This window comes from Mesoplodon mirus (assembly GCF_964341445.2).
Source record: "Mesoplodon mirus genome assembly, chromosome: 3".
In the NCBI taxonomy this organism is placed as follows: Eukaryota; Metazoa; Chordata; class Mammalia; order Artiodactyla; family Ziphiidae; genus Mesoplodon; species Mesoplodon mirus.
The window spans coordinates 8183213-8195516 of record NC_138978.1 but is presented as its reverse complement, the minus strand read 5'-3'; the positions used below and the strand labels follow the sequence as shown (position 1 = coordinate 8195516).

Below are 12304 nucleotides of genomic sequence, written 5' to 3'. Positions count from 1 at the left end.
TAGGCTGGTGAGTGAGAAGGCCCCGGGCTCGGGAGGGAGAGGGAATGAGTGGGCAAACTGGGGATGCGAGGGCGCCGGGAGCCAGTGAGGGAAGGTTGTCCTGGGACAGCTGACAGGTTCCCCTGGACCCGTGTGAGGGGCCCGGTGGGTGGCATTGCTGGGCAGGGCTCCACGTTTTCCCTTGGAGGTGGGGTGTGAGAGGAGGAGCTGGTGGCTCTGGGCCCAGGGCCTCGAGACCGGGAGGAATTGTGGCACCGGGCTTTCCATTCCCCGGGCCCGAGGCACAGAAACTGTGGCCTGGCCTCAGGGTCAAAGAGGTGTTACCACGTCAGGGTTCTCAAGGCAAAATGGGCCATAGACTCAGAGGTGCCAGGGCCTTGGTATGAGTACATACACGGAGAGAAAGAGAAATCGGGGGACCCCTCCATGACACGGCCTCAGCCTTCTCAAATCTCAAATCATAACATGCTAAGATGGCCTCATTTTCTCTGCCTCTCAGGAAGGCCCCTCGCTCTTGGGCAGAGCCTCTTAAGCCTGCAGTGGCTGATTGTGGCCATCGTCTTGGCAGAGCTGAGGCTCTCCGGGCAGCTCACGCCTCCCTCTACCAGTGGCTGTGCTTGGCGAGCCCCTCTCGCCCGCCCTGCCTGTTCCGCCTTCCGTCCGGCTCTTCCAGTTCTATCCCTTCAGCCATTCCTCTCCAGCCTTTGTCCACCAGAGGCCCCCAAGTTATTGTGCAGCCAATCCTGTTGGTCCTGCGTGAGTGACTGGAAGGCATGCCCTCCCATGCCCTGACCACCATCAGCAGAAGCCCAGAAGGACATCATAGGGAGCCCCTAGGCTGTGTGGGTCACATATGCAGGGAGCTCCCCATATGTGCACATTGCAGATACACCCAGAAATCACCCTTCTCCCCTGTGTCTTCAGGCTTCCTTCTACATCCCAGTTGCTCAGATGGGGCAGCAGACACTTCAGGATTGGGATTTGGGTTTGACTGACTGCTGTTACAACCCAAAGCTGTAAGCCTTGCTTTGGGGAGTCACGGGTGGGAGAACCCAGCGGCATGTGTGTACCCCAGAGCAGTCCTGGACGCCGCAGTGCCCTCTCTGAGATCCCACCCGGGGAGAAGCTCACGGTCCTTGCTGCCTGGTTGCCCTGTGCCAGCAGTTGTACCAGCCTCTGGGGAGCACAGGGCCTGGCTTGTTTAAGGAGCTGTGCTCCCTTGTTCAGGGTTTTAGGACTGGGGGACACTCAGAGCTCCTGGGCCTCTCCAGCTACTCGTCCTCCATAGGCATGGGGCAGGTCTGAAGGGTAGAGGGTTGTGTGACAACCAGGAATGGGGGTTGCCAAGAAGGCAACAGGGAGAGCAGTCGAATGGGGGAGGGATGCTAATCTCCCTGTGGGGCCATTTGGAACTCAACTGCAATTAAAAAAGTAAATAAAGGGAGAAGAAAAATAAGGGGAAAATGGGAAAAAGAGTAGATTGTTAACTCCCTGACGTGCCCCAAGGCCTCCCTGGGCCCTTCCCATTGCAAAAATAGTCCAGCGCCATTTTGCTGAATGCTGCCGGAAGACCAGAGAAAAGAAAGCCTGGGTTCTGGTCTCCTCCCCTCATTGAAGGCAGTGTGGCCTCCCCTGAAACAGGAGAGGGGAGGAAGGCAGCAGGGTGGCTGCAGAAGGGACAGAGAGCTGGGGACAGTGAGATCCAGGTACTTCACAAGCAGAACTGCCCACCTTCCTGCTCGCCTGCCTCCTTCCTTGCCCCCCACCCAGTGGGTAACTTAGATGACTAAAATTTAAGGAATCTCAACATATCTGGCTGCAGCAGGGACATCTGGGGACCGAAAGATACACCAAAGTGCTTTCTCTGAGGGGAAGGGAGGGCAAGGAGAGAAGTTGCCCTGGTCCAGCGATGAACTGGCAGACAGGAAATGCGGCGATGTCAGAGGGGCAGGTGGCAGGACGCTGGCTCCTTGGTTGAGGGTTGTCTGTGCCCTGTCTGCCAGGGCCCCGCATGGGAGGTGGCAGAGGCAAGAGGGCCGGTTGGCAGCCCAAGTGACAGCGCGGATCCGTGGTGGGGGCCCTTGGAGGACAGGCGGCCAAGGCAGGGTGAGGGAGGAAGGAGGTGCCGTCCTCACTGCGGGGCTGGGGGCGGAACTGCGGGGCAGCGGGAGGAGGAAGGCCTGGAGAGCAGTGATGTGGCGCGGAGCCGGGGTCCACCTGGAATCGGGGTGGGGGCGGGGGAGCCAGGGCGCATTTAAAGGCGAAGCCAAACCAAAGTGGCGGAGCCCTGGGGGTTCCCGCACTCGTGAAGCCTGCGGCGGGCACGGTGTGAGGAACAGCGCGAGGCCGATGCGAGTGTTCCCCGGGACACCCAGGCCCAAGGCCCCAGAGTCTTTCCTCCTCAGAGCTAAAAAACACCACCACCCACAGCAACAGGAGGAGATTCAGGGATGGGGAGGAAACAAAACGCCTGGTACCCCAGCACCCAGAGCCCGGGGGGCGCACCAGGGCGCGCGGCTCGGTGGGCGCGACCCCGCGGCGCTCACACCTCCGCCCGCCGGCGCGGAAAAGTTTGCTCGGCTGCGCGCGCGGCGAGCCTTCGGACGGCCGGCGCCGGGGAGTGAGTCCGCGCGGCTGCCATCGAGTCGCGCTCGGGGGGCCGGAGCGCCGAGGAGAGCGTGCGAGCTCGCGCCCGCCCGCGGCGTCCGGCCAGAGTTGGCGCGGGGGCGCGAGCGCGGGCCGCCGGGTCCTCTCGGACCGCCGCGTCCCTCTCCCGCCTCCCCTCCCTCCCGTCCCCGGGCTCCGAGTCCCCGCCTCCCTCCTCCGAAGTCTAAGGTTTGGGCAGTCGCTGAGCCAAGAAGGCGGGCCGCCCGGGCCGGTGCGCTGAGGCCGCGCGCACGAGCGTGAGGGAGCGGGCGCAGGCCGAGGGCGCGCGTGTGAGGAGCGCGCGCGCGCGCGCGAGGGAACGGACGGAGGCGCGCCTGAAGGAGCGGGCGCGGGGTGGGCGAGCGCGAGCCCATTCACTCCAGCCTCCCGCGGGCGGGCGCGCGCGCGGGCGGGCCGAGATCTGCTCTTTCACCTGCCGGGGCGGTGCGGGCCGGGCCGGGAGGAGGCGGTGCCGCGGCCGCCCTGCCAATCACCTCGGCGCCTGGCAGCGCCCCCGGCCGCTCCCGCCCGCCCGCCTGTTCCCTCCTGCCAAACTGTTACCCTGAGTGTTACCGTCAGGAGCAATGACATCAGGGCTTTAAAACAACTTGTTATTCGGGGAGTAATCAGTCGCAATTAGGCATTAATTAAGTATTATGAAAGTTGATTATTTAAGTGAATTCGGCTTTCGACTCTCCGACTATGGTGAGTACCGGAGTGGGGCAGGGAGGGCAGGGGGCGCCGCCGCGGGGCTCCGACCCTGGCGCGGGGGCGGGGGCGGCGGGAGCGGGACCGGGCGCGGGCAGGGGCGCCCCCCGGCCTCGGGGGCCGGCCGGGCCCCCCGACCCGGGCCGCGTCTATAAATAGTTTCTCTTTTAGTTTAATAAACTCGAGAGCAGAGAGGAGCTGTTTTGAGTGTGCCGTGCCGGAGCGCCAGAGAGAGAGGGGCGGGAGGGAGAAACTTTCCCTCTCCCTCCGGGTCTCCCTTCTCATTTCTCCCCCAGGCCCGGGGACTTGACCGCCCCTCGATGGGGGGAGGGTGCGGAGAGCGGAGGGGGAAAGCTGGGGTGGGTAGTGGGGGGCACTGCGAGAGACTAAACAGATTTCTTTTCTTTCCTCTTCTTTTTTTGGCGTTCCTCGAAGAGTTTGGGACCAAAGAGAGGAGAATGGATCTTGGTACAGGTACCGGCCGGTGGGAACCAGGGGTGGCTCTTTCACTTTTCTTTCGGTTCTTTTACGGAAGTTATTATTTTTAGCCCAATGAGGTAGCAGCTGAGCGGGGCGGGGGGGCCGGGGGGGGCTGGTCTGGAGAGGGTCCGGTGCGGGCTGCGCTTCTTGCCTGAGTTTCTGGATTGTGAGGCTTCCGATGATATTATTGTTATTATTTGTTACTTGCTTAGGGACTGTGACTAATTTGATGCTTGTCATTGTGAAAGAACCTAGGGGAGAGGGAGCTGGGGGGCACCCAGAGAGAGGATTTAGGGGGTTTTCGTGGGGTTTTTGTTTTTTGTTCTCCGTGTTTTTTGAGCGGCTGCGTGTTTTTTCTGTTTTTTTTTTTTTTTTTTTTTTTCTTCTCCAGCAAAGATCTCTATGTGTCTGGCTGTGGGGTGTGTGTTTTTATTTTTTTAGTGGGGGATGGTTTAGTTTTTGAAAGCAGCGTCCTGTTGGGAAAGGCGGTTAGTCTGGTTTCGGGGCGACTCTCTCAAGGTAAAGGAATTTAATTTATGTGGGACAAGGCTGTGTCGGATGATCAAGCTGCTTATTATGGCTAATGAGTATTTTTCACCTGAGAATCCGTGGGGTGAGACGGCTGTTATCAGTTCAAAGTGAGGGGCCCAGGACTCTCTCCCATCGCCCTTAGCCCCTACCCTGGGAGAGGGTAGACCAGACAAACGACTGAATTTGGACCTATGGGTTTTGGGGAGCCTAGCATGGCGCCTAGGTTAGGGTTCCACATAGCATAGTGCTGGCCTGGAGCAGAGTTTATGCTGAGATTTTGGTGTGTCATTGGTTTTAATATAATTGTATTCAACATTCCTCTTCTCCTCCTATCTGAGGTTCCAATCTGAGTCCAGAGTGAGGTTTACTTTACGTTCTTTAGGCTTTCCCTTAGCCCTCTGTACTGAAATGGAATTTTGACCAGGACCCTCATCCTAGGCTGACAAAAGTGCTGTCTTTTTTGCTAAATGTCTTTAAAAGAAGTCAGTGATAAACAGGTTCATAATTCATTGAGATTGATCTCTGAACCCTTCTGTTTCATTTATAGAAGGTGGTATGAGTGGCTGTTAGAGTGGTTGTTTATAACGGCCCAAGTTCATGGCATTGCCCCTTGGGATCCATGGACTGACATTTGACCTCCTGAAGTCAAAAGGGAGTGGGCAGAGAGGGCAGGAGGCAGCACTAGGGGGCCCAGGATGGGTGACAGGACATGGCAGCAGCTTTGGGAGGGAGGGAAGTGTGTTTGTTGGGGAAGGAATATTAATACTATGTCCAGACAGGTGTGATCTTGGAGAATTCGACGTGGAGGTCCTGGGGACCTCTGTGCCCAGGAAGGGTGCAACAGCCCCTACTGGGCAAAGTGGGTAAGGTGTCTAAGGCCACTGCTGCCACCCCGCCCCTCCCTGCCCTTCACTCGCACAGAGAAGCAGCCCTCCCCACCTCCAATCAGGTGTCTCATCGCCTCCCTCTCAGGCCCCACCCCCTTTCTTCAGAAATGCCCCCCCCCATCCCAGCTAAGAAGCAGACCTTATAGATGGGCTGGTGGTGATAACGCACCACCCCCTACCTGGGGCAGGTGAGCCTCTGCTTGTGGGCAGGCACAGGGGACCTAGGCATTACTCGGCTGGAAGTCGGGCCCTCAGCTTCCTCCTTCTAACCGTATGCCAACTGGAGCTGGAGTCCATCCTCCTGCCCTATACCCACCTGCTGTCGGGGCACGACTCCAAAGCCCTTCTGTAGGGTGTCCCCGACTGGAGAGAGGGCCTCCTGGGCCTGCAGGTGGCAGAACCTCTTGTAGCATCTTTCCCAGCACTTACTTCTCCCAGCCCTCTAGGGACAGGCTCTGGAAACTTTTCCTAGAAGTTAGAAGGGCCCCTGTGGTCAGCTGGTCCCTCCCGTAGCTGGAGCAGGGCCCTCCCAGCAGGACCCAGGCCTGGACTCTGGCCACTCAGTGAGGGGAGGTCCAAGGTGTCAAAGTTCTGACTGTTTCCTGGAGAAATCATCTGGTGATACCATCTCAGCCTTTTCTTCGAACTTGAAAGTTTCCCTTAATCTCAGAACTTCAGAAGAAAAGCACTTTTTCCCCTCTTCACAAAAAAAGGGAAGCAGGTGGGAGCTCTGAGATCCCCCTCTGAGCCTGTCTCTGGGCTCACTGCATGCTCATCTTTCCTCAACCTCTGGGATGTACTTCTGCACACAGCCAGGGCCAGGGGCCTCGTTTCTGGCCTGGACTCATTGCAGATGTGATGAGGGGCTCTCTCCTTTTGGGGGACCACAGGCAGCTTCTGCCGAGGGCCTCTCTAGCACAGTACAAGGCTGGAGACACAGGCCCCAAAGGGTTGCTGGCACCAGGGACCCAGTAAGCATTGGGTCGTGGGTTAACATCACTCCGGTGATCACTCTAGGTTCTGAAACATTGCAGCCATAAGCAGTTCAGTGGTGGGAGAACCAGGGCTGCTCAGGAGGGGACAGCAGAACCTCAAGACCCTCAGGGGCCATGTGGACCCCTTTTCTTCCACCACAGTTCAGCCAAGGGCTGGATCAATCTGGAGGTCTTTAGCAATAAAAAATGCCGATGTCGTCCTAATTCACCAGGCCCCGAGATGACAGCAAATTTACATTTTTTAATTAAACTAGCAGCCAGTTTTTATGAGAGGGGGTTGGGTTATGCAAATCAAATGGTTGTGTACGGAAGATTAGGAGAGTTTGGGAATAAATTCCACAAATGCTAATAAAAAAAAAAAAAGGAAAGAGAAAGAAAGGGAGGGAGGGAGGAGAGAGACGAAGAGAGGAGGACATGGTTCCATTAGGCCCTTTTAGAGTGATTTCCCTGGGGGAGGGAGTCAGGAGGGGGAAGGGAGGAAGGAGGAAGCTTTCAGACACAGGTAAATCCATGCTGCAGTTGGGAAGCTCCCCAGGATTAGGCCCCGCTAGGCTGATTCCTAGGCCCTGATAAAAACTGGAGGCCAGGGCGAAAAATGGCTTTGAAACAGCAGTAGAGCTTTGAGAAGGAACTTGCCCTTGATTCTTGAGGATCTGGTTGTAATTGCCCCCACTCTCCCTAGGGAGGTCTTGAGGAGAGGGGGAGGGGCTGTCCAGGGCTAGAGCTGTCCATCAGAGGATCCAAGGTAGGCTCTGCCAGGTAAAGGGCCAAACAGGCAAGAGAGCAAGTTCAAAGGGCTGACCAGGGACCACAGGGGGAGCCCTGAGGGGCACCACTGCCCACTGGGCACTGTGGCTGTAGCTGTGTTGTCAGGGTGAGTCAGGGGGAGGGATCAGTGCTGCTCACTGAGCCAGGCCTGCTTCTTTTTCCCTGGGATAAGCTCTGCTGGGACTCCAGGCCTGGACCCCCTTACATTGCACACAGACCACCCCCCCACCCGCACCCCACATTGTAGCCTGGCCCCAGCCTCGGCTGTGGACGAGGCCAGGAATGATGGGGTCAAGGGAGCTGAGACGTGTTGGCTTAGTGGCCTGGTTCTTGGAGTGGGTTGTCCACATGCTGGCCACATGCTTCGCGGACACACAGTCTCGAGGAGGGGAGAGGGAAGGCCACAGGCTTCTTCCAGGCAGTAGCTGACCCCAGAGAGCAAAGAATTTGCCTTCCCCAACCCAAGGTTGCTGCTCTGAGTGTCAGCCCACCTCCAGACTCTCAGGACTGCTGTGAGCCGCCGGTTCAAGGCCAGGGCCTTGCCAGGAGTGGAGGCTTCTAGGAACCTTGCTGGCTCTGGTCACACTGGGGCCTGGGAAGGTTCTTGTGCTGCTTCTGGAGGAAGCGTGTCCATGCCGAGTTTGGGCCAGAGCAGGTTGTCCTCAATTTTTCTTCCTCGAGCCTTTACTTGGCCAGGTACACCCACTCAACCAGTCGAAGCTGGGGCCAGTCCCTACGGTCAGGTCGGGCACCGGTTTTGCCAGTCTGCTGCAGGGGGTAGGTGCTTCGGTGCCATCTTGGCAGGAAGGAGGAGTCAGAGCCAAGGACAGGATGGGCTGTCTCCGAACTCGCGAGTTTCCTGGTACCGTTCAGACAGAGGCTGGCTGTGACGTTCGGAGGGGCATGAGCATCAGATGACCTTTAAGGTCTCTGGTTCTCCAGCTCCCAACCTGATTTTACTGAGAGGGTTCAGTGGGGCATCTTGGAGGACGGGTTGAGTGGACGAGGTGAGAAGCACACATTTGGACCTTCTCTTTGGAACAAAGCATTCGAGACAGGCAGCTCTGGATTGCGAAGTGGCCCCTTGAACCAGCCCTGGCACTGGTTATAAGATATCAGAGCAAAACTCTGGATGTAAGGCCTGCAGTAGCCATTCTCCAACAGGAGGCAGAGGCAGCGAGGGCAGGTCTGAAAGATCCATAGAGGGACCCCATCCCGGGCCCTTTTTCCCTTGGGGATCAACCAGGAGAACCCATTAACTCTCCTGTCTAAGAAGGGCACTGGGTCCAGTTAGACCTCTCTGAGGGCTTCGCCGTCACTGCTGGTGTTCCCCCATCCCCCAGAGCCAGGGAATCTGGCTGAGTTGCAGCTTGGGTTTTTATGATGGAAAAATAAAATAAATGGAGGCACCTTTGGAGGGCTGAGTCACGGCAGCAGCATCTCCTCATTAAAGCTGCTGCCCCTGGCTCAAGTCCCTGGGCAGAGGATTGGGTGGGACCCAGGAGGCTCTGGGCCCAGGCTTCTCCTCTTCCTGGACCCTGCCAGGTTAGTGATGCGCCTGCCCCCTCCGTCAGCCTCCTCTGCCTGGCCCACCGTTCTTAGAAGAGTCAGGCCATTTCTTTACCCCTGCTCCCCACCCTCGCTCTCCCACCCCAGGCCCCAAGGCTTGTCCTTTACACTGCCCTCCCTGAGCTGTTTTGTTTTTTTTTTTTTTTTTGCGGTACGCGGGCCTCTCACTGTTGTGGCCTCTCCCGTTGCGGAGCACAGGCTCCGGACGCGCAGGCTCAGCGGCCATGGCTCACGGGCCCAGCCGCTCCATGGCATGTGGGATCTTTCTGGACCGGGGGACTGGGGCACGAACCCGTGTCCCATGCATCGGCAGGCGGACTCTCAACCACTGCGCCACCAGGGAAGCCCCGCTGAGCTGGTTTTTAAACCCTGACCACCCGGGCTGCTACCACATCTCTTCTTGCCCCTCCTTTTCCTTCTCCTCCTCCTCCTCTTCAGGGGGGAAGGAAGTTGCTCTGTAGTAATGACAGCCTGTGGGTCCCCAAGGCAAGCAGCAGCCGTTCCGGGGTAGCTGGGCCAGAGTACAGCAGGAAGAGCAAGGAGCCAGGGAAGGGGAGGAGGAGGAGGGCTGGTGGTCCCAGCGAGCGGAGGAGAGGAGGCTGGTTCTCTGGGATTGATTGGAAAAAGTGGCAACTTGGTGGTCCAGCGTTCACCCCTCTGGCTGCCTCACCACAGCATAGCATCCTCATACCCCAGACTCATCAGGACATATCGTGCCCTGAAGGGGAGGAAATCCCATGCAAGTAGTGAGGTCTGCAATTCAGTAAGCACTGGGGAGCACCCGCTGTAGGAGCTGCAGAAATGAAGGCCGCCTGGTCCTTCCCAGGCTTCTGGCTTCTGCCTGGTGGAGGGAGACAGGTGTGTTTATCTGTCGCACCAGGTGGGCGTGCTGGGGCCAAGAGCCAGGGAGCTTTGTGAAGGAGTGGCCTTTGAACGTGACAAAGGATGGGAGGTATTGGGACAGATAGAGATAGACAAACGATGTTTCCTGTATCACCCACACCTTCTAGACTTCCACCAGCCTCTTCTCTCTCTTGCCTTGTACTCCTCTCCCTCCGCCACCCCACAGCCCACCGCCCCGGCTGCTTCCCATTGTGCAACCACAGTTTTCTGCCTCTTCTGGCCCAGGCCACCCAGCTCCCTAAAGCCAGACCCTCCTGCCTACCTTCTTGCCCCTCCCCTTTTGCCACCTCACACCCAGTTGGCCCTGGAAAGAGACAAGAGGTCAGAGGTTGGCTGGGGGCCTGCTGCTCTGAGCATCTGGTTATACCCATGACATTGGTGTGTCAGGGCGGCACTCAGGCTTCTGTACCCTGCCCCAAGAGACCAAGGCCGGGAACCCTGCTTTCTTCCGCTACTGCTTTTTGTAATGGTGACCATTATTAGAGTTGGCGCTGCGTTCGCATCTCCTCCGCGTGTGCGGTACAGGGCTGGTCTCGCGCCTTCCCACTGTTAGCGCTGGTGGAATTGATTGATTCCTGTGCCTCTTCGCCAACTGCCTCGCCAGCTTCTTAGCGGGGGGCAGGCAGGAAACATTTGGTGATTCCCTTGGGACCTGGGCTTACGCTCCTCGAGAGCTTTCTACGCCTGGTTTACAGGAAGGAGTGGGGCTGGGATGAGGGATGACACGAAGGGGCAAAGTGGGCATAAGGACGAAGGTGGGCGGGAGTGGTTGATGGGGCCCCAGTAGCTGCTAACCGTGACCGGGTTCGGGGGCGGGGTTCTTGCCGTGAGGTCACACTTGCACACGCAGTCTGCTGCCCCGGAGGGGACGGGGGCAGTACCAGTGGGTGGTCCCCGACTTTGCTCTATCTCCTCCCGTGCCCGTCTCCGTCTCCCCGCAGCAGACCTCACCATGGCATGCGCCTCCTTTCTAGGTCCTGCTCACACTCCCAGGACCCCTCCAGCTGGGTAGACGCAGTGCAGGGAGTCAGGCCAGAAGGAGGGGGTGGCTCGTACTACGGCCTGCCCCACGTGGCCAGGGCTTTGGACCTCTGCCCCCTGGCGTGGTGTTTGGGCTGCTCCTGATCGGGCTGTGGCGTCTGTTCTTAGAGCTTCCCATGAGCTGCCTCCTGGGGGCTCTCCTGGACCCACAGTCTTGGCCAGTGCCAAGGGGCCAAGGAGTCCTTCCTGAAGTCACAAGGGCCGTCTCTTGTAGCCTTCTGACCTGAGGCTTGTGGGAGCAGGTTGGTCCAGGATGTGGCTTTGGAGCCACACAGACACATTGTGTGGCTCCAAAGACCAGGGATTCCCAGGAGAAAGCTTCCCAAGTTGAACCTCGACGTATATTGGCCTTTTAGTATAGGGCTTTCTCCATGAACTAAGGGGCCCCTGGAGGCGGGGGGGTGGGGAATATGCTGCGTGAGAGCAGGAGATGCATCGGGTGGGGGACTCCAGCCCAGTGAGAAAGCAGGAGGCATCCAGGAAGCCAGCAGGGAGCGAATTCTAGAACGTCGTGTCACCAGGAAGTGCATCTTCTCCTTGGCATTGCTCTTCACCTCCCTCTAGGCCAGTGCCTTCCTCCTTGCCACCCCTCAGCCAAAGAGTTCAAGGCCCAAGGCCAGCCAGGAGGGCTGCCTGGGAGATAGGGGAGCCTGGGGAGGGATAGACCAGGTGTCCCACTGCCCGGCAGGGGGCGCCCCACTGCATCTGCCCCAGTTCCAGGGACGGGGACGTTGGTCCGGGGTCTGGTCCAAGCCTTCTGGCCAAGGGTGAGGGGAGGAGGAGCCTACCCTCCCCACTCCCAGAGTTTCCTTGGCTGAGTTTGTTTTGCCAGGGTGACCTGTTTAATCATCTCATTTTCTGGTGGCCGTTTATTCCTTGTTTCCACGGTTACGGCCCCATTAAGGGGAGAAGCAATAAGGCAGTGAGTCAAACAGGTAATAAAAACATTAAAGCCCATGTGCACAGAGGAAGGGCGGGCGGGTGGGAAGGGGGCTCAGCGAGGTGAGACGGCCCAGAGAGAAGCAGAGGTAAGAGGCCGTCCGGCCTCGTCCTCCAGAGGCCACTGAGAGAGCTCCTGGCAGGAGGAAACAGAGGGCCGCTCCCCACGCCCCTGCCTCTGGGCTGCGCCCTTTGGGGGCCAAGACCCAGTACGAGCTTAGAGCCATCCCCAGCCCTTGGTCCCCTGGCAACAGGCTGTATGTTGGGAAGTAAAACAGGAAGAAGAAAAGTGAGAGCAACAAAAGCCTCCCCCAGGACTCTGGCCGGCTGGTTGTGCGACCTGTTCACAGCCTCACACTGTGAGGGTGGGGGATGATTTCTGACACTGTTTCCAGCTCTAGAACTTTTTTCTGCCAACTTTATCAGAAAGCATATTTGTGGTGAGTGCTGCTAACAGGGCCAGTCTGGTGAGTAAATATTCCTGGTGTGGACAGCCCTGTGACCTTGAGAGGGAAGAGCACGGCAGGGGGGCCAAGGGCATGTAGGGCGAAGAGGCCAAGTGGCCCCAGTGCTGGGTCGGGGGCCTTCCGAGGACAGGTAAGGGGGCCACCGGGGTTAGGTTTGTCCCCAGCAGCGTGGGGAGCGACACTTAGCTCAGGATGAGCAGGGTGACTCTCCCATCGGGGCTGGGCCTGGAGCCCTTGGTGTTGCTCCCGGGGAGGACTGGCTGGCACGTTCTCCTGTGGCTCCGTGGAGAGGCTGCCCTCTCTCCCTCCCTCTCGGAAGTGGAAGCTGAAAGGAAAGTCAGCCTCTGGCCCGGCCCCTCTGAGCCCAGGG

At 58.6% G+C, this 12304-nt stretch overlaps 1 protein-coding gene across 6 annotated transcripts in view; it reads left to right on the top strand.

The window, feature by feature from the left end:
- Nucleotides 1-12304, top strand: part of CASZ1 (castor zinc finger 1) — a 150216-nt gene that overhangs the window by 90640 nt on the left and 47272 nt on the right. For 4 of the 6 annotated variants that reach the window (XM_082611875.1, XM_082611879.1, XM_082611878.1 and 1 more), the window contains exons 1-2: nucleotides 3049-3351; nucleotides 3790-3828. The exons of 1 other annotated variant lie outside the window; for it this stretch is intronic. In XM_082611875.1, the coding sequence (XP_082468001.1) occupies nucleotides 3303-3351; nucleotides 3790-3828 (88 nt within the window). In that variant the 5' untranslated portion in view covers nucleotides 3049-3302. Of the gene's footprint in view, nucleotides 1-3048; nucleotides 3352-3789; nucleotides 3829-12304 lie in introns of those variants that run through there. One more of the 6 variants, XM_082611876.1, reaches the window with a different exon arrangement.